The sequence below is a fragment of the Lolium perenne genome, chromosome 3 (genome assembly GCF_019359855.2).
Source record: "Lolium perenne isolate Kyuss_39 chromosome 3, Kyuss_2.0, whole genome shotgun sequence".
NCBI classification, from domain to species: domain Eukaryota; kingdom Viridiplantae; phylum Streptophyta; class Magnoliopsida; order Poales; family Poaceae; genus Lolium; species Lolium perenne.
Window position 1 is genome coordinate 32,214,968 of NC_067246.2, and position 22,297 is coordinate 32,237,264.

At 43.1% G+C, this 22,297-nt stretch overlaps 2 protein-coding genes across 2 annotated transcripts; one reads left to right on the forward strand and one right to left on the reverse strand.

Moving 5' to 3' along the window:
* The first annotated feature begins 13,227 nt into the window (after positions 1-13,227).
* Positions 13,228-14,838, forward strand: LOC127338073 (xyloglucan galactosyltransferase KATAMARI1 homolog). Its single transcript, XM_051364332.2, has one exon. The coding sequence runs from the start codon at positions 13,297-13,299 to the stop codon at positions 14,719-14,721; it is 1,425 nt and encodes a 474-aa protein (XP_051220292.1). The 5' UTR covers positions 13,228-13,296; the 3' UTR covers positions 14,722-14,838.
* Positions 14,839-20,004: 5,166 nt separating this feature from the next.
* Positions 20,005-20,966, reverse strand: LOC127340808 (probable glutathione S-transferase GSTU6). Its single transcript, XM_051366558.2, has one exon. It carries the CDS (start codon positions 20,964-20,966, stop codon positions 20,229-20,231), a length of 738 nt encoding a protein of 245 aa, XP_051222518.1. The 3' UTR covers positions 20,005-20,228.
* Between the last annotated feature and the right edge of the window lie 1,331 nt (positions 20,967-22,297).

Below are 22,297 nucleotides of genomic sequence, written 5' to 3' on the forward strand. Positions count from 1 at the left end.
CCTCTCCTTAACCGTGTCACAGTCTCTTCTTGCATCAGAAATGGCCCGACGAAGATCATCATCAACAGGATCATCGATGCCTGTTCTTCACCTCCTTCTTCTTCATTGTCGTCCATTGCGGTATCAAAGCATTCAGAGAACATAGATCGATAATACTTCTCATCATTATCTTCTTCCTCATCGCCGTCTTCCATCATAACCCCTTCTTCTCCGTGCTTGGTCCAAACATTATAACTGGACATGAACCCAAACCGAAGCAGGTGGCTCTTAATATCTCTTGAGCAAGAGTAATCCTTCTCGTTCTTACATTTTAGACATGGACAGCACATAAAACCTTGCTTCGACTTGTTGGCCTCGGCCACAAGCAGGAAAGAATTCACGCCCTCTCTGAAAGCGGGAGCACATCGGTTACCGTACATCCATGGATGACTCATCTGCATCATAAGTACAATTATATATGTATCAGATGCAATCACCTTGCTAAAATTAGTATTGTACGGACTATGCATATATATATAGTCGAGAAAATAGTTGCTAACCTTTTTGGATCAAAAAGAGGAGAAATCTTATCAAATAAACCAAGTGGCATCCCTCTCACAAGCATTCCATCAAACACCTCTTGTGCACATGTAGAAAAAATGAGCTAGCATACACCTCCACCTTCACCACCAAGGAAAAAATGAGGTGGGGGGGGTGGCTGGCTGCTTCTATATATAGGGCGGGGACATTTTGTCGCGGGCCGTATTACGACCCGCGACAAAAGGGGTGGCCACGTCGCTCCTACCCCTTTTGTCGCGGGTCGTAATACGGCCCGCGACAAAAGGCCGCGACAAAAGCCTCCGCGCGCTCCACATGGTTTCGGGGCGACGTGGCCAGGCCATTTGTCGCGGGTGCAGGCGCGCCCGCGACAAAAGGCTCCCACGGAAGCCCTGTTTTCCACTAGTGCAAGTTTTCAGTAGCAATCCGTTATTGAATAATGGGATAGAAAATGGGTGCTACTGTTTGTTCTAAAATAATATTACTGAGCTGGCTGTCAAGTTTTCAGTAGAAATCCGTTATTGAATAATGGGATAGAAAATGGGTGCTACTGTTAGCTCTAAAATAATATTTCGGTTGTAAAACAGGAAGTATGCTTTGCTTACTTTGCTATTCTAGAAGGTATATAACTTGGAAGGCAAATCTTACCTTACAATGCCTTACCAGTAAAAGTAAACATGGGAAAATCTAAGACATGCATTTTCTATACATGCATAGTATAAAAGTAAAAGCTATAATTTGCTCAATTCTTGCACTATAATGGATTCTATCAAAAGTTAGAGCAGAAGTTGGCATATGCACATCTGAATCCGTTGAATGCATTGAAACAATATACTTGGTCAGACATATATCACTTAGTATTCAGCCTTGTCTCGGATTGGACAAATCAGGCCAAACCAGCATATATCAACAACAAAAAAACAAGCATAGTGAAAAGGAGTAACTGTGCCGAGAACGGCCATAAAGATACACATCACAAATTATGTTTCAGTATTGTTGAACCATATCTCAAGTTTGGTGATAGATATGTAAGTTATGCTCATCTTAAAAACTAATTCCGGTTGCAAAAGATAACCATTCATATTGTTTTAGCAATCTCCAGTTGCATGTCAGAAGCAAAAGTGCAGAGATAAAAAAACTATATATCCGACAAACTAAAAACAAAGATATCATCTATTTTCTATATGAGATGGTTGATAAACACCTGACCAGTTCAGCCTAAACCTCCAGATTCTTGGCACACAGCCAAATACACATTTGTATTTCTTGAAATTTCTTTGGCACTGCACAGGGGTACAAAGACTTCGAATAGAGAATAACATGGTAGAAAATAAGATGCGGACGATACAAGTCGATTCTTTTTTGCACACATGACTATTATTGACAGTTTGACTAATGCAAGACAGAACTATCAAGCTTCTTTGAATCCCCGTTGTAAGCAAGAATTTCTAATTAGTAGGCAAGTAAAAATAAACAAGATAAAATAGAAATCCTCAGGAGGACTTTGCTCATTTACCTAAGTGGATTGGCTAACATGAAAATCACGCTCATTTACAAGCAGAAATATCTATAGATTTAAAGGGACATATGTGCACATAATCGTTTTGTCGTTTAACTCATATACCACTAAAAAACCGTAAACAAAACTGAGAGGCAGAGGATGCAAAATTTCTAGAAAGTAGCAATCATGACACATATATATATCTGTAAAGAAACGAGAGAAACGTATGTGGAGAAGCCTACCCCGATGTGCCTCATCGGGTAGGGGTCTTGTTATATTTATAGTGTACAAAGTACAGTTACAATACGTATAGGAATACGTATAAAAATATAATTCTAACACCCTCCCTTAATCTCAACTAGGAAAAGATTGAGATTGCGCTTACAATGATCATACAAAGGTAAAGGGAGAGGCTTAGTAAAAATATCAGCAACTTGATCCTTCGATGAGATGAACCGAATCTGTAGTTGCTTCCGAGACACGCGCTCGCGGACAAAGTGAAAATCAACTTCAATATGCTTTGTCCTTGCATGAAAAACTGGATTAGATGACAAATAGGTAGCACCAATATTGTCACACCAGAGTATCGGATGCCGAATTTGAGCAACACCAAGCTCCTTCAGTAATGACTGTACCCAAATAAGCTCAGCTGTGGCATTACCAAGAACCTTGTATTCTGACTCTGTACTAGACCGAGAGACAGTAGACTGCTTGCAAGCACTCCAGACGATCAAATTACCTCCATAGAAGATAGCATACCCTCCCGTGGATCGCCTGTCATCCGTATTGCCAGCCCAATCTGCATCTGAGAAGGCTAAAAGCAGTGTAGAGGAGGATGATCGAAACAACAAGCCAGTGTCAACTGTGTAACGAATATAGCTGAGAATACGCTTAACTTAACGGCTGACCAATGTGGTGTGCGAGGCTCATGAAGATATTGACACACCTTGTTCACCACAAAAGACAAATCAGGTCGTGTCATAGTCAGATACTGAAGTCCACCAACAAGACTGCGGTACTGAGTAGCCTCCTCAGCAGAGAGCAAATCACCATCAGTACTGCAAAGGCGCTCAGAAGATGCCATGGGTGTAGTCACATGAGTGCACTTCAACATGCCCGCACGAGTAAGAAGCTCAAGTGCATACTTACGATGTCGAAGGAGAAGACTGCATGATGAGGGCGAGGACACCTCAATACCCAGAAAATAATGCAGTACCCCAAGATCGTTGACAGAGAACTCAGAGCGAAGCTGACTGATCAACTTGGGAATAGCAGCAGCTGTAGAACTGAGAACTATGATATCATCAACATAAATCAACAGATAGACTGTAATACCAGAATGCCGAAGGACAAACAGCGACATATCAGTCACAGAAGGAGAGAATCCCAATGACCCAAGAACAAAGCTGAGACGAGCATGCCATGCACGAGGTGCTTGCTTCAGTTCATATAATGATCTGATAAACTTGCAGTAATGAGCAGGTTTATCAGGATCAACAAAACCAGGCGGTTGACGCATATATACCTCTTCATCCAAATAACCATTAAGAAAGGCGTTCTGAATATCAAGCTGACGAAGATGCCATTTGTGAGAAAGAGCCATGGCAAGCAACAGACGAATAGTAGCTGGCTTGACTACAGGACTGAAAGTATCATCATAGTCTAGGCCATAACGCTGCTTGTGCCCTTTTGCAACAAGACGTGCCTTGTACCTCTCAATAGAACCATCTGCATGAAGTTTCACCTTGAACACCCATTGAGAGTCAATTAAATTCACACCAGAGACAGGAGGAACCAAGCGCCAAGTCTGATTAGCCTGAAGAGCAGAGAACTCAGTCTCCATAGCAGCACGCCAGTGGGAATTGTGAAGAGCTTCTTTGTAATCACGGGGCTCCTGAGTATGCTTCAATGTTGCATGAGCTGCAAGTACACAAGTCCAGGCAACTGTCCCATCAGTACGCTTTTTAGGCTGATGAATGCCGTGCCGCCGACGTATCATGGGTCCAGTCGGCGGAGGAGGAGCTGATGATGTGACTACAGGCGTTGCTGTATCTGATGTTGTAGAGAAAGGAACTGCTGTATCTGCTGCTGAAGAAGGTTCCTCGTTAGGCGTGTCAGGCGAAGGTGCGGCCTCTGCTTCTGCGTCAGGCATGGCAGGCCCGGAGGGTGCGCATGCACGCGGCTGCTGAGGCAGTGCCGGCAGCACGGATGGGCGCGCCATGCCAGTGGTCGTGGACGAGACGGGTGATACGTCTCCAACGTATCTATAATTTCTTATGTTCCATGCTAGTTTTATGACAATACCTACATGTTTTATTCACACTTTATAATGTTTTTATGCATTTTCTGGGACTAACCTATTAACAAGATTCCACAGTGTCAGTTCCTGTTTTCTGTTGTTTTTGATTTCAGAAAAGTTGTTTTACAAATATTCTCGGAATTGGACGAAACAAAAGCCCACGGCCCTATTTTCCACGGAGTGTTCCAGAAGACCGAAGAGGAGTCGAGGAAGACCAGCAGGGAAACCTCCCCATATGGCGGCGCGGGGGGCCCCACTGCCGCGCCGTGACGTTGTGAGGGAGCCCCCTGGCTCCCCCGACGCTGCCCCTTCTCCTATTTATTCCTTCATCCCCGAAAACACTAATACCGAGAGCCAAAATACCAGAACAGTTTCAGAGACGCCGCCGCCGTCTACCCTAACTCAGGGGGTTCAGAAGATCTCCTCCGGCACCCTGCCGGAGAGGGGAATCATCACCGGAGGGCTCTACATCACCATGCCCGCCTCCGGACTGATGCGTGAGTAGTTCATCCTTGGACTACGGGTCCATAGCAGTAGCTAGATGGTTGTCTTCTCCTATTGTGCCATCATGTTTAGATCTTGTGAGCTGCCTATCATGATCAAGATCATCTATTTGTAATGCTACATGTTGTGTTTGTTGGGATCCGATGAATATGGAATATTATGTCAAGTTGATTGTAGATCTATCTTATATGTGTTGTTTATGATCTTGCATGCTCTCCATTGCTAGTAGAGGCTCTGGCCAAGTTGATACTTGTAACTCCAAGAGGGGGTATTTATGCTAGATAGTGGGTTCACATCTCCATTGAATCTGGGGTAGTGACAGCAACCCCTAAGGTTGTGGATGTGCTGTTGCCACTAGAGATAAAACATCAATGCTTTGTCTAAGGATATTTGTATTGTTTACATTACGCACAGTACTTAATGCAATTGTCTGTTGCTTGCAACTTAATACTGGAAGGGGTGCGGATGCTAACCCGAAGGTGGACTTTCTAGGCATAGATGCATGCTGGATGGTGGTCTATGTTCTTTGTCGTGATGCCCTAAGTAAATCTCATAGTAGTCATCATGATATGTATGTGCATTGTTATGCCCTCTCTATTTGTCGATTGCCCAACTGTAATTTGTTTACCCAACATGTTATTTATCTTATTGGAGAGACACCACTAGTGAACTGTGGACCCCGGTCCATTCTTTTACATCTGAAATACAACCTACTGCAATCATTGTTCTCTTTTATTTTCTGCAAGCAAACATCATTTTCCACACCATACGTTTAATCATTTGTTTTCAGCAAGCCGGTGAGATTGACAACCTCACTGTTAAGTTGGGGCAAAGTAGTTTGATTGTGTTGTGCAGGTTCCACGTTGGTACTGGAATCCCTGGTGTTGCGCCGCACTACACTCCTTCACCAACAACCTTCACGTGATCTTCATCTCCTACTGGTTCGATAACCTTGGTTTCTTACTGAGGGAAAACTCGCTGCTGTACTCATTATACCTTCCTCTTGGGGTTCCCAATGGACGTGTGATTTACCATCACAAGCAGCTACTTTTCTGGCGCCGTTGCCGGGGAGGTCAAGACACGCTGCAAGGGGAGTCTCTCACACCCAATCTCTTTACTTTGTTTATTGTCTTGCTTTATTTTATTTTCTATCTTGTTTGCTTTCTTTATATCAAAAACACAAAAAAATTAGTTACTTGTTTTACTTTATTTAATTCGGTTTTGCTTTATTTATTTTTATTATTGCTAAAATGAGTACTCCCGAGAACACTAAGTTGTGTGACTTCACTGGCACAAATAATAATGATTTCATATGCACTCCTATTGCTCCACCTGCTTCTACAGCAGAATTTTATGAAATTAAACCTGCTTGACTAAATCTTGTTATGAGAGAGCAATTTTCTGGTGTTAGTACTGATGATGCTGCTGCCCATCTTAATAATTTTGTTGAACTTTGTGAAATGCAAAAGTATAAGTATATAGATGGGGATATTATAAAACTGAAATTGTTTCCTTTCTCCTTGAGAGGGAGAGCTAAAGATTGGTTGCTCTCTTTGCCTAAAAATAGTATTAGTTCATGGACTAAATGTAAAGATGCTTTCATTGGAAAATATTATCCTCCTGCTAAAATTATATCTTTGAGAAGTAGCATTATGAACTTTAAGCAATTGCATTATGAACATGTTGCCTAAGCATGGGAGAGAATGAAATCTTTGGTAAAGAATTGCCCTACCCATGGACTAACTAGTTGGATGATCATCCAAACCTTTTCTGCATGATTAATTTTTCTTCAAGGAACCTATTGGATTCAGCTGCTGGAGGTACTTTTATGTCCATCACTTTGGGTGCTGCAACAAAGCTTCTTGATGATATGATGATCAACTACTCTGAATGGCACACTGAAAGGACTCCACAAGGTAAGAAGGTAAATTCTGTTGAAGAAACCTCTTCCTTGAGTGATAAGATTGATGTTATTATGTTTATGCTTGTTAATGGTAAATCTCATGTTGATCCTAATAATGTTCCTTTAGCTTCATTGGTTGCTCAAGAAGAGCATGTTGATGTGAACTTCATTAAAAATAATAATTTCAACAACAATGCTTATAGGAATAATTTTGGTAACAACAACTATAGGCCATATCCTTCTAATAGTGGTAGTGGTTATGGTAATTCTTATGGTAGATCTGTTTTGCCTAGTGAGAAAAAGATGCTGGAAATTGAAAGAGCTACTAAGAGCTATATGCAATCACAATATGAGCAAAATCCATTGTTTACTAAAACTATGAATGAACAATCTACCTTGTTGAAAAATATAGGGAATCAACTTGAGAATTTGAATATGGAAATTTCTGGTTTGCAAACTAAGCTTTCAAATGCTGAAAACCAAATTTCATACATGTCTGAGTCACAAGCTTCTTTAATTAATAAAATGGCTACTAAACCTGTGGATAATGATAACAAAATTCTTGCTACAGCAAATGCTATTCAAGTTCGAATTGATGACAATATTAGAATGATGGCTGAATTGCATGCTAGGTGGGAAAGAGAAGAAAAACTTGCTAAAGAGAATATATAGCTAGAGTTTGGACTATTACCACCACTAGTAATGTTGATGCTTCACATGTTGCTAAGAGCATCTCCAACAGGCGCTCTATCCCGCGCTGTATCCAAAAAAGCGGCTGGTTTAGCGCGCGGGCGTAAAATTATGCTCCAACAGGTGCTCTATCCCGCGCTGTAAAATACAGCTTGGGGCAAAAGCGCTATGTCGTGCACTATATCTACCGCGCCGGAAAGAGCGCGCTGTATCCGTCGCGCGCAGAAACAGGTACAAATTTTTACAGCTCCAAGATTTAAAGCTTCTGCTGGAGGTGAATATGCCCTCACGCACAAAACATGGATAGAGCGCGCTGTAAAGTGCTTTTACAGCGCCAAGATTTAGCACGTCTGTTGGAGATGCTCTAAACCCCCTACTATCAATGGTAAAATAATTGGTGTTGGCAATGTTTCTACTTCTACTACAAAGCGTGCAAAATTGCCTGAAACTGCTTAAACTGTTTGTGATAAAAGTGCTGAAATTTTTCAAAGTGTTGGGGACAATGGTCCCATTGCTTTAGATCATAATGTTTTTGATTTTGATAAAAAAATTGAGTTTTAATTTGATGCATGTGAGCTCTACCATGTTGTTGAAGCAGCCAATTTTCATAATTCACTTCAAGGATATTTACATGATACAAAATCATTATTAGAACTATACAAGGCTTCAAATGCTAGCATATCAAAAAAACTGAAATGATCCTAGATAACATAGGTGCCTGGTCAGGCAGCTTATTGATGGAACAACAGCGTTCATATGGTGTGCAGAAAGTGCCGATCATATGACAGTTTGAAGGGTTGGGGTTGGGGCAAAGACTAGAACCCTCAAACCCAACCCTTATAATGGGTTTGAGGGTTCTAGTCTTTGCCCCAGTTTTTCAACCTCTAAAAGTGCCAAAAAATACCCATTCTCAACCCTTAAAATGGTTTGAGGGTTTAGGGGTACTACTAGTGATGCTCTAAGCCCTTAATTTAACCAGCCGCGTTGTTGTCGTGGATAACTAATTAACAACATGTATGATCAAATAGGATCTAAAGAAGTCTTTAGTTCCATTTGTTTTGATTCCAAGGAGGCATGATTATTTGAGTTTCAAAATCCTCGTAGTTAATTTATTTAAGTTATTTTATCTATTCAATGTGATGCAAATTGTCTTAGTTTTATTGGATTCTATATATTTATCAAGTTAGGGATGGATTAACAATGCATGATTATTATTCACTTTAGACCATATGATTTTTCATATTTTTGTATAAGGTGTTAAGATATATATTTGATATGAAATAATAGAGGTGATCAAAATTTGATTAGAGGACTTGATGATTTCCTATGCACAAGACAATTGTCCAGTACAAGCGGCAATATATAGGATGAGATAAGATAAGTTAAGAATATGTTTTATCTTTATTCTTCTAATGATTTTTTGTGTGTATTGGTTCACTTCTATTTATGAGTGTCACTTATACCATCCTAAAACAGAGTTTTAACAAAGATTATTTCAAAGTTTTAGCACTCAACTTGCTGAATTAATTTTAAATCATCAACTTGGGTGTAATGTCGCTCAAAATTTGTATGCATGAATACAAGCACACTTATGTTTTTTACCAATTCGAGTCTCTCAAACTAATGGATATTACACTTAATCAACCTAAACTAATATAAGAATATTTTTTAACAAGTGAACCAAAACAGGTCGAAGGTTGATGTGACACGTTGGTTTCGTGGCCACCTGTTGCCTTTCTATGGATTACTAATTAACAACATGGATGATCAAATAGGATCTAAAGGTTTCTTTAGTTCCAATAGTTTTTATTTCATCCAGGCATGACCATTTAAGTTTCAAACCCTCGTAGTTAATTTTATTCAAGTTATTTGATCTATTTAGTGTCATGTAAATGGGCTTACTTTTATTGGATTGAATATATTTATTTAAGTTAGGGATAGATTAACAATGCATGGTTATTATGCACTTTAGACCTTATAGATTTTCATATTTTTGTATAAGGTGTTAATATATCTTTTTGAGTGGTTTAGAATTTAGATAAGAAGTTTGGCCGGCATGCAAACATACACCTAATCCAATGCGAGATGGTTCATCGCTTGGGCTCGGTGAGACGCCACCACGGAGTCAAACAGGATGACTAGAGGAGGGCGTGACACCCCATGTCCGCATGACCAACTTCTTTTTCGAGAAGGGAAACATTTGAGCCTCTACATGGATCGACGTATATAGCCACATCGTAGGATGAACTACATGGTTCCTAGCTCACTATGTTCGTCGATTGGTGACATCGGTTTTGTTGAACTTCTAGGCAAGGCCGCCGTCTATGAATTGGTTTTTTTTAAATGAAAAGCCATCATAGTGGTTTATATTTATTTTGAAAACACCAATACATTATTTGAAATTACATGAACCAAAAAACCTTGAAGATCTTCCATGCAAACAATTGAAACAAGATCCTCCGCTTTGCTAGCTTAAGTATGAGCAGCCATGTTTGTCTTGTATTTGAATTGTTGAAAGACTTAACTGCAACGACTTAATTGCAACTTAACCTTGGAAAGATTTTATAATTACAACAGGGTAGTATACTGCTAACTGTTAAGAGTTGTACTGTACTATACTGCACGATATGCACATGACGCTACATGCATGGATCAAACAGAGGTCGCCACCTCATCATGTGTGTGTGAGCGCGGGACAGTCGTACGTACGGCGAAATCAGCCGCATAGAGGTTGCACGTTCGTGCCCCATATTCTCGACATGCTAAGAGCATCACTAGTAGTACCCCTAAACCCTCAAATCTGTAAAAATAACAGCTTTTTTTACAGTTTTCGGCGAGAAAAAGGCGTAGACTAGAACCCCTAAACCCCTAAAAAAAATTAGAGGTCCAACCCCTACTCCCCCTTTCAACCTGTAGAAGTAGGGGTTGGAGAGGCAAAACTGGCCCAACCCCTACTCCTCTCGTTTCGGCCGGTTGCAAAACGCGGGAGGGAAGTTTCAGCCCCACGCCCCGCCCGTCGCCCCCACCGCCGCCGGCCGCCTCCGCCCTCCCGCTCGCATCCTCCGTCGCCGGCCCCGTCGCCCGCGCCCGTGCCCTCGCCGCCGCCGCCGCCCGCGCCATGGACCCGGCTGCTCTCCGCCCTCCCGCCCGCCTCCTCTCGTCGCCGGCCCCGTCGCCGCCCGCTCCGCCTCAATTCCGCCCGGCCCCAACCTCGCCGTCCACCTCCGCTTCCTCCGCCCCGGCGCCCTCGCCCGCCTCCGCGACGCCAGGCTCCGCCGCGGCCGGAGGGCCGCATCCCGCCCGGCCCCGCCCTCGCCGTCCACATCCACTTCCTCCGCCCGCATACTCGGGCGGGGCGCCGCGTACGCATACGCCGGACCCGAGCACTCACCAGGTGACCAGCGCCTCCTCCTCCTTCCTCCCCTCCCTCTCGGATTGCTGCTCCTATAGGCTTCAATATTACTTTTCCTAGTATGGTTACAGCAAGATGAGGAAATCATGCTGGATGTAGCAACATGTGCAATGGCGTTTCGTATTTTACGAATGAATGGATATGATGTTTCCTTCGGTATTTACCCACGATGGAATTCCCTGTGTTACTACCAGTTGCATATTTTGTCTCAATTTAAATTTTGAGTTTTAATTTGACGCAGGTGAGCTCTACCATGTTGCTGAAGCCGCCAATTTTCATAATTCACTTCAAGGATATTTACATGATACAAAATCATTATTGGAACTATACAAGGTTTCAAATCCTAGCATATCAAAAACTTAAATGATCCTAGATAACATAGGTACCTGGTCCGGCAGCTTATTGATGGAACAACAGCGTTCATATGGTGTGCAGAAAGTGCCGATCATATGACAGTTTGAAGGGTTGGGGTTGGGGCAAAGACTGCCCAGTTTTTCAACCTCTAAAAATGCAAAAAAATGCCCATTCTCAACCCTTAAAATGGTTTGAGGGTTTAGGGGTACTACTAGTGATGCTCTAAGCCCTTAATTTAACCAGCCGCGTTGTTGTCGTGGATAACTAATTAACAACATGTATGATCAAATAGGATCTAAAGAAGTCTTTAGTTCCATTTGTTTTGATTCCAAGGAGGCATGATTATTTGAGTTTCAAAATCCTCGTAGTTAATTTATTTAAGTTATTTTATCTATTCAATGTGATGCAAATTGTCTTAGTTTTATTGGATTCTATATATTTATTAAGTTAGTGATGGATTAACAATGCATGATTATTATTCACTTTAGACCATATGATTTTTCATATTTTTGTATAAGGTGTTAAGATATATTTTTGAGTGGTTTATATTTTTGATATGAAATAATAGAGGTGATCAAAATTTGATTAGAGGACTTGATGATTTCCTATGCACAAGACATTTGTCCAGTACAAGCGGCAATATATAGGATGATATAAGATAAGTTAAGAATATGTTTTATCTTTATTCTTCTAATGATTTTTTGTGTGTATTGGTTCACTTCTATTTACGAGTGTCACTTATACCATCCTAAAACAGAGTTTTAACAAAGATTATTTCAAAGTTCTAGCACTCAACTTGCTGAATTAATTTTAAATCATCACCTTAGGTGTAATGTCGCTCAAAATTTGTATGCATGAATACAAGCACACTTATGTTTTCTACCACGAGTCTCTCAAACTAATGGATATTACACTTAATCAACCTAAACTAATATAAGAATTTTTTTAACAAGTGAACCAAAACAGGTCGAAGGTTTATTTGACACGTTGGTTTTGTGGCCACCTGTTGCCTTTCTATGGATTACTAATTAACAACATGGATGATCAAATAGGATCTAAAGGTTTCTTTAGTTCCAATAGTTTTTATTTCATCGAGGCATGACCATTTAAGTTTCAAACCCTCATAGTTAATTTTATTCAAGTTATTTGATCTATTTAGTGTCATGTAAATGGGCTTACTTTTATTGGATTGAATATATTTATTTAAGTTAGGGATAGATTAACAATGCATGGTTATTATGCACTTTAGACCTTATAATTTTTCATATTTTTGTATAAGGTGTTAATATATCTTTGAGTGGTTTAGAATTTAGATAAGGAAGAATAGATGTGATCAAAATTTGATTAGAAGACTTGATGATTTCCTAGGCACAAGACAATTGCCCAGCACAAGTGAAAATAAATAGTATAAGATAAGAAAAGTTAAGAATATAATTTATCTTTATTATTTTAATTATGTATTTGTGTAGTGGTTCACTTTTATTTACGAGTGTTACTTCTACCCTCCCGAAATAGAGTTTTATAAAAAGATTATATCAAAGTTTTAACACTCAAGTTGATGAACTAATTGTAAATTATCAACTTGAATGTAACGTCGCCAAAATTTGTTTGCCCGAATACAATGCACACATCTATTTTCTACCCAGTTAGAATTTGGGATGTTACATTTTATCAACCTAAACTATTATAAGAATACATTTTATAACAAGTGAAAACCAAAACAGGTCGAAGGTTCCGTAGTTGGCTTTGTTTACGGTGGCATCTAAGTTCTGATTAATTATATATATGTTGTGATAGTCTATCCAACGATCAAATTGTTGTGCATATATGCCATCGATGATGGCCTGGTGGTGGAGCGCAAGTACTAGCAGGTGCTCCTATGATTGAGGAGAAAATGTAATACCTGGACAAATATACCTGGCTGGACATTTTGACTTCGATTAGTATACAAAGCTGCAGAGCGCGATTCGTCTTGTTGCAGATCGCCTCTGCAGACTGCAGCACCAGCCGTAGAGATGATGAAGCCATTCTCGCGAAGCACGACGAAGAGAGGCGGCGTCCGGCCGTCGCCGACATTCTACGTCGTGGTGCTCTGCATGTTCTTGTGGGCCCTCATATTCTCCCTCCACTGCTCCACCAGCTTGCAATCCGGCGAAGCAATAATCAAGCCGCCAGCCATCTTCTCGTTCCGCTTCGGCCGCCCGGACCAGTGCGCCGGCCGGTACGTGTACATGTACGACCTGCCGCCCCGGTTCAACGCCGACCTCGCCCGCGACTGCCGCAGGCTCTCCGCCTCCACGGACATGTGCAAACACGTGGCCAACGACGGGTTCGGACCGCCGATCACGGGCGGCGGCGACGGCGGCTCGCTCCCGGAGAGGGGAGCCTACGACACCGACCAGTTCATGCTGGGCATGATCTTCCATGCCCGGATGAGGCAACACGAGTGCCTCACCGCCGACCCCGCAGTCGCCGCCGTGGTGTACGTCCCGTTCTACGCCGGGTTCGACGCGGCGATGAACCAGGACAACAGCGACCTGACGGTGCGGGATGCGCTGCCGCAGGACATGGCGGACTGGCTGGTGCGGCGGCCGGAGTGGCGCGCCATGGGGGGCCGCGACCACTTCATGCTAGTCGGGCGGTGCACGTGGGACTTCCTCCGCGGCCCCGACGGAGGCTGGGGCAACGCGCTGATGACCTACCCTGCCATCCGCAACATGACGGTGCTCTCCGTCGAGGCCAGCCCGTGGCACGGCAACGACTTCGCCGTGCCGTTCCCGTCCCACTTCCACCCCTCCTCCGACGCGGAAGTCATCGCCTGGCAACACCGCATGCGCCGGCAGGAACGCCAGCGGCTATGGTGCTTCGCCGGATACTCCCGGCCCAGCAGCAAGAGAACCGTGCGCGCGCAGATCATGGAGCAGTGCGGCAGGTCGAGCCGCTGCGCCATGCTCGGCGAAGCAGCGGCGACGCCGACGCCGGGGAACTACTCGCCGGGCCATGCCATGCGGCTGCTGGAGAGCGCCGAGTTCTGCCTGCAACCGCGCGGAGACGGGTTCACGCGTAAGTCCACCTTCGACGCCATCCTGGCCGGCTGCATCCCGGTCTTCTTCCACCCGGTGTCGGCATACCTCCAGTACATGTGGCACCTGCCCAGGGATTATAGGAGCTACTCGGTGTTCATCCCCCGGGACGACTTGGTCGGCCGGAACTTGAGCATCGAGGAGGTGCTGAGGAAGATCCCGCCGGAAAAGGTGGCGCGGATGCGTGAGGAAGTCATCCGGCTCATACCCACCGTGATGTACAGGGACCTGGCGGCGAAGGGCATGCATTTCAAGGACGCGTTTGATGTTGCCATCGAACGGGTCATCGACCGGGTGGCAAAGCGCCGCCGCGCCGTTGCCGAGGGACGGGAGTATCAGGACAGCGTCGATGGTGACTACAGCTGGAAGTACGACTTGCTTGAGGATGGCCAGAAGGATATAGGTCCGCACGAGTTTGATCGATATGTGGCCACGTAAGCTTGTGGAGGGATGCAGGGTGGCGATAAGGAGGCAAATGATGACGGCGCCATTCGGGTAATATCGGTTTTGTTAGTTCCGGATCGACTGAGAAATAACCAAGAGCTGGGTTAATTCTAGGCTCGTTGTATTTGCATCCTAATTACTGACTTCGAGCTTGTAATCGCACATAAGTTTGCAACCCCAACCGAAATTTCCTAATTGCACATTAATTGCAAATGAGTTGAATTAAAATTAGATGATGCCATATGACAACAAATTAAGTTAATTCTCCGTGGATCAACAATTAGTTATGCCTCAAACAATTAATCCGTTAATGATATGTTTCATGATAGGTTTATTTCGACGAGATTTCTCAAACCAATATCATGTTGGTATGTTTCACAACTTTTTGTTTCAAAAAGTTGCCAGTTGCCACCCAAAGATTTATAAAAAAAATCTCGTATTGATAATAAAATCACCGGGTGGTAACTTGTTACATAATAGGTTGTCAATTTATGTGTTAGTAATAACAAAACCTTATTTTATTTTTCAAAACAACCTAAACCGGTATGCATATACAAAACAAAGTTAAAAGAAAAGTTCACCACTGCCCGAGATTATCAGGAGGGCAGAGGAAGAGTGAGACCATGGTTTCAGTCATTGCAATAATATTCTAAAAACAATTTGAACTTCTATGTTAAAATCATAGATCACTAGATAGAAAAGGGTTTACCCTTGGCTGAATACGTGATACTATGGTGTATGGCCAACGTTCACTAGTGTAGTTTGAATAGTCATGACAGAACATCCACCACTGTAGCTTGCAGTTGACTTCTAAAATGTAGTGGTGACGTGCAATTGAATAAGACAAGGCCAATACAACCAAATTTTTGCTAGGATATGTGATGGAGAGTGATAAGCAAAGTTTGTCATTTTCCCAATGGGGACGCAATGAAGAGTGGCAACTAAATCAGAGAAGACTGGTATTACAACTAAACCCGTCTTATAGAAATGCCATGGAGAATAAATTTCGTTTTTTCGAATTTGGAGTGACAGCAAAGAACTGGAATAACGGTACAACCAATCATTGCCCTAGCAATATGTGATGGAGAGTGTCAATGAACACTATAAAAAAGTCATTACAAGCAATTAATCATGTTATATACAAATGTGATAGAGTGCCAATTTAGAAGATCATACAACTAAATTCGACGTACAAAATTACGATGGAGGATGGTGCCTATTAAAATCAGAGAGTGATCATGAGCTTGTCTTGTGTTGTACTATTGATACATGATATGCTTGGTTGCATGATCCTTCTTGCAATGTTGTGAGTCGGTGGTGTGCATACTGCCGCCCTACATTAGTGCATGCACTACTATGCAAAATACGTGCATGTGCTCACTACTAATGCATGTGGTGTATTGTTGTCACCTAGCTAGTTACATATATATCTAATCTAATACTTCCTCCATGTCGTAATATAAGATTTTGTTACAATCAATATACTTATCTATTATGTTGGAACTTAACCAAATATATCACGTTGCGAGGTCGAATACTGCCAAGTATTTAGAAACTATAAGACACGTTGAGCTAAGTGAATGGGATTTCTTGGTAGACCGACTAGGTCCCAAGTTATATCTGCATATGGGCATCCTTTCGTAGCAACTTCTTTGATAGCTTCTAGAAGTGACACGTCATAGCTGGTCTAAGGAAGGCCTCCAAGCATAACTACATGATGGAGGGCGAGCATCTACCTGACTTAGCCCTTGGTTCAAAATCAAACTTAGCTCGGTGCCAAACATAACACCCCATGAGGTTATTAAGATCTTCAAAGCGGTTTTGTCCAACAACATGTGCGTCACCAAAACTAGCACGGAACAATGCTATGAGTACGGGTAAAATCTCTTTTCGACAACAGAAGTAGGGTCCATTTTGGGATCTACTCACTGATGTCGAGGGTGCATCCATAATAGAGGCTAGACCATTTTCGATGTAACCTCATCGGAAACGGAATTCTACCAACCAACATTGTCAACGTGAGGCCGCGTTGGTGACAATAGTTTAGTTTAGACCGTGTGCATTGCATTGGGGTCACAATGTACACATTTTTTTTTTATCTAATTAGGTCCATTTGATCAGCACAAATGCACGTGTATGCCATGTGCTCACACAATAGTCAAAATATACATTAAGATACACGTCCATAACAAGCATACACATATAGCTCATGGCATTCATATACCCTAGAGAACACAATTCATATCTTCATACTAACATACGGGACTCTAATTCACCATATGTGTAAACATACATGATACCTGATATTATTGTTCACCATTCTTACAAAAATAGCTCTAAAATTCTAGATTACAAATGTAAATAAAACTATTGATTTCTAGGTCATATCAATATTACTGCAAGACGAAAGTTGCCGAGAACAGATGCAATATTGTCACCATGCAAGATTAAAGTTCCAAACTAATTGCTAAACTTCGACTTGGGTGCAAATGAGACTGGAGACCGTGACAACTCTCTAGTTGTGGTAAGAGTGAAGGACTACCCTTCTTAGGTTCGATAATACCTAGAAATGCTTGCACGAATGATAATATAGCGACCGGTGCGCTTGCGATCATCAACTACCAACAAGTAGTTTAGCCAAAATCAACTAAGATATGATTTTTCACAACCATGTTTTGAATTCCCTAAAAAAAATCACCTTCTGCATGTCTATGAGAAGCTCAGTGTGATAATACATTACCTGGTAGTAGGGAATATATTCAACACAAACTGTATAGTGATTGACATAAGTACGATACAACATAAGAAAATACACAGGTGCACCACTACACTAGCAAACGGAGTAGCATATAAGGGCATTGACATGGTACTCAGCAGCGTTGACATTTATTTATGGAGGCTGAACGTCATCCTTAATGATCTTGATTGATTCAAAAAGATAATCCAAAAGTTGATGATAATCTGGAAATTGTTCATCATCAAATGCTAGAGTTATCTCCATAGTGTTACCGTAGTTTCCCTAGTGCATGATCAAAGTCTACACAAGAAAATCAAGAAAAATGCAAAATGGAGCGATAGAAGCATTTTAGAGTGAATTTATAGAAAATGTGACATCTATCAAATAATCGTTTATGTACAAGATATACTTTTGATAGTTTTGCATGAAACTTTGAAGACACGTTAATGTTATGTTGTGGTCCACACCAATGATTTTTCTTAGATTTTTTAAATCATAACTAGATAAACCCAAATATCGGATCAACTCCAAGGGCTGAGGATAAGTATTGAGTAAATGTCTATTTGCCCTCAAAGTGGACAACCGGGTGCACAAGATTACCCATGGCACCCAAGGGCAACCTTTTATGTGTAGCAACCATGGGCGATGCCGATGCGTATATAGTTGGCGTCATTTTCGATCTAGTTGGCGCATTGGAGATTTCAGGGTTTATTTAAATTTGGAGATTGCTCGACCTTGCTCACATATGTCGGTTTGCTGTTTTTCTTTCAATTTCAAGGTTCAAGGAGTACCAGAACATATCATATACTTTGGATGGTATGGGGAAGACGACGACTTAAGCATCATCTGTAAGTGCGTTCGAATTGCTTTTGATTGCCTCCTCTTTTCGTTGGGTCCCGGTTCGGTGACAATCCATTGTGTTGATGTGTAAACGGGACTCGACATTCCTATTAGAAAATGAAGTGAAAGCATTTTCTAGGCCTAAAATTGCACTTACTAATTTCAACTATTTTTTAGCTTCTTCTCCAGCTTGGCAGCCGCAGTTAGATGCTCTCTTTCACGTTTTGGGCACCTCATTTCATACCACAGGATTAACACATCCTGCACCTAACCTCCCACCGTTGATCGGTAGCAATAACAAGTTTGTTTCGAGTATCCTTGTATCAATTTAATTTTTTCTTCATCATTTGAAAATACGCCCATGGGCGGAGAAACCAATTCATAGAAGGCGGCCTTGCCTAGAAGTTCAACAAAGCCGACGTCACCAATCGACGAACATAGTGAGCTAGGAACCATGTAGTTCATCCTACGATGTGGCTATATACGTCGACCCATGTAGAGGCCCGAATGTTCCCCTTGTCGAAAAAGAAGTTGGTCATGCTTGTGTCGCGCCCTCCTCTAGTCATCATGTTTGACTCCGTGGTGGCGTCTCACCGAGCCTAAGCGATGAACCATCTCGCATTGGATTAGGTGTATGTATGCATGCCGGCCAAACTTTACCATATAATTTTTTTGTCATGACAAAAAAATTATCACCTCGCTATTTGTTTACCTATTGTACCTTTTCTTCCTCCTAATGTTGTCCAACCTTTTGCCAATCACAATGTTTATGTTAGCTAAATAATAATTGGTAGGGGAGAGAGAAGACTTTGTGGTTCTTTTTTTCCTAAAAGCACCATTAATCTATTAATAATTATCAAAAAGTACAAACATCATAAGTAATAAAAATTATAAATAGGTCCTTTGACCACCTAGCGACCACTACGAGCATCAAACCGAAGGTGCGCCGTTTTCCTCGGCATCCCTTGTCATATTAGTGCTTGATGTAGTAAACAGATGGAAAGTCGTCGCACTAAGACCCCAAAGGACCAGCGCACAAGAGCAACAACGATTCAAAACCCTGGACCAGTACCCCCACCAACGAACATGAAAATGGACCAAATCCTAGCAGATTCACCAGGCGCACAACTCCATGTACTCTTTGCCAGTGCTAGCTGCACCACCAAAGCAAGCATAAGGTGGAAAAGGATCTTAATCTGACTTCAGTATTTTGTGTTGACGCCTCACCACTCTGAAGAAGATGCCAAGACTATGTATCAAAATAATGAAAACCTACCCACTCGTGAGGGTTCGTGGTCTGCCACATCTCCAAAGGCCCGTGGGTCGCCTAAAACGGAAAAAACTAGATGGCTTTTGATTGCCTCCTCTTTCCGTTGAGTCGTGGTTCCGCGACAATCCATTGTGCTGATGGGTAGGGGAGTTCGTAGTTGTACTTAGGATGGATTTTTTTTTTGTCAAACGGGACTCGACATTCCTATCAGAAAATGTAGTGAAAGCATTTTCTAGGCCGGGCTAAAATTGTACTTTCTAATTTCCACCAATTTTTAGCTTCTTCTGCAGCTCGATCGGCAGCCGCAGTTAGACGGTCTCTTGCACGTTTTGGGCACCCTCATTTCATACCGCAGGATTAACACATCCTGTACCTAACCTCCCACCGTTGATCGGTAGCAACAAGTTTTGTTTCGTGAGTATCCTTCAATTTTCTTCTCATTTAAAAATACGCTCATGGGCGGAGAAAAGTGAGCGACGACTAGCTAGACAAGTTCCAAAACGTGTTGCATCCTGTGTTGATAGGAGTACTTGACAGGGACTCGCTGGAGTATATACACATACACTATACACACACGTGTACACTGCACCGATACATCATCCTGCTGGCCACGTCGCCATGCCGGTTCACGATCTCAACCTGCTAATCAGTAAATCACTCTGCAGCTTTGGCGGCGTTCTTGGCGTGTATCATCCTGACGTAGCCCACCACCCGGTCCACGTCCGGCAGCACGGCCCTGGCGACCTCGAGCTCCCCGAACCGCTCCAGCCACGCCGCCAGCAGCGGCGTCTTGTCTGCATCAAACAGCCTCAGGCCTGAGACCTTCTCCATCGCGTGCACGTACGGCGCCACGCCGCCGAGCACGACGTCGACGTAGCCGACTCCACCGGCGCCGCCGAAGAAGCAGCCCTTGCGACCCCCGTCGGTGCACTCCCTCAGCCCCCGCTCCAGACCCGGCACCGCCGCCGCCACCTTCCCCATCCACTCCGCCCTCTCCTCCTCCGTCCCCGCCCTGAACGCCTTGTCCCACGGCGCGCCGATCTCGTCGTCCACGTAGGCCGCCCAGAACCGGGCGACGGCGCGCTCGTGGGGGTCGGCAGGGAGGAGGGAGAAAGCCGATGACGTCGAGCCGCTGCCGGCGACGAAGACCTCGTCGATGTACTGGAGAATGACCTGGGACTCGCAGATGGGGCGGCCGTTGTGTAGGAGTACGGGCACGGTCTGGTGGACGGGGTTGGAGCGGAGGAGCAGCTCGCTCTTGCTGCGAAGGTCCTCCTCGACGTAGGTGTAAGGAACGCCGTTGAGGTAGAGGGCTAGCCGGACCCGGATCACGTACGGGCTCCCCCAGTGGCCCATCAGCGTCACCTCCTCTCCTCCTCCTCCTCCGGCCATCTCCTGTGCTCTAGCTCCGACCAGCTACGTGCTCGTACCGTACGTGGCCTGCAGTTGGGCTGGGGGTGGTATGCTTGGATCGAACATTATATGTGTGTCAGCAGCCCAGGAAGAAGATTCATTGCCAAGCAAACGATGTCAAGTTGTCAACTACAAGCATCAAGGTTCAGACGAAGATAAATTAGAGAATGTGTTTTCCACGATATCTGGTCGATCGATGCGTCGAGGCAGCTGTCTATGCTCAGCTCATCATATGACATTTCAACCATCTGATTGGTTTTTTGATTTTTTTGCTTTGTATTATCCCGATTATACAATGTTGCATGTACTGTATATGTTTGGATTGGATAACAAGGCAAGCTTGGAGTCAAACTGGCTCATGTGATTTTGAAGGGAAAAAAACTGGGACACATGGTGCTAGATTAAAAGGTTTAGCATATTGGTGCCATCATAAGATTTTTAAAAGGTTTAAGGAGTTTGGTTTTCGAGAATTAGAAGGTTAGGAGTTACTGCAAGCAACTTCTCGTACTCCATCCGCTTCAAAATAATTGCTAAACAATGGTTGTATGAGTACAAGAAAAACACTTGGTCATCGAACAAAAAATAGACTACGAGCTCTAGAAACCATGCAACCGGTTATGGATTTCGCCTCTAGTTCATCCTATGGCTCCCATCTTGAGCCTCCCTGAGCCTGAGCTGAACCACATGATTTTGCATTTGGTTATGTTTGGATGCTGGCTAAAATTCACCCTACCAGAGAGTTGGACATGACAAAAATTATGCTCTTCCTTTAGACAACTGTCAATTATTTGGCATGCCAGTACCCCTTTGGTTTTCTCATCCATTTGTTTCCGTAATGTTGCCCAGTTGGTAGTTGACAAGACCTTGATTAAACTGTTAGCCCTCAGAAATTTTCGTAGGATAGAACAACAATGTTTTTCGTACAAAACAAGCAATTTTTCCTTTTTTTTAAGTAGAAGACTATTGACCATCTTATTAGCAGGAATTGGCATAAAATCGTTACAAGTGACCAATATCGTCAGGGAAACCACATTGTGCACCCTTCCCGACCTTGCCACACACACAAAGCACATACACACAAGCCATCAAGAAGAAAAACAACCATCGATGTTGCTATTAGTTGCCATCGTCATCACTCTCCACCGGGAGCTACTATGCGCCGAGCTGGTCGGTGGGGGCGAACACACCGCACACCCCACGCACGCCCCGACGTGGCTTACTGGGCCCGGCCCAACAGAAACAGGTAGGATTTTCTTTTTTCGTTTCTTTTCTGTTTGTTAATTTTTTTACTATTTGAATATTTTTGAAAA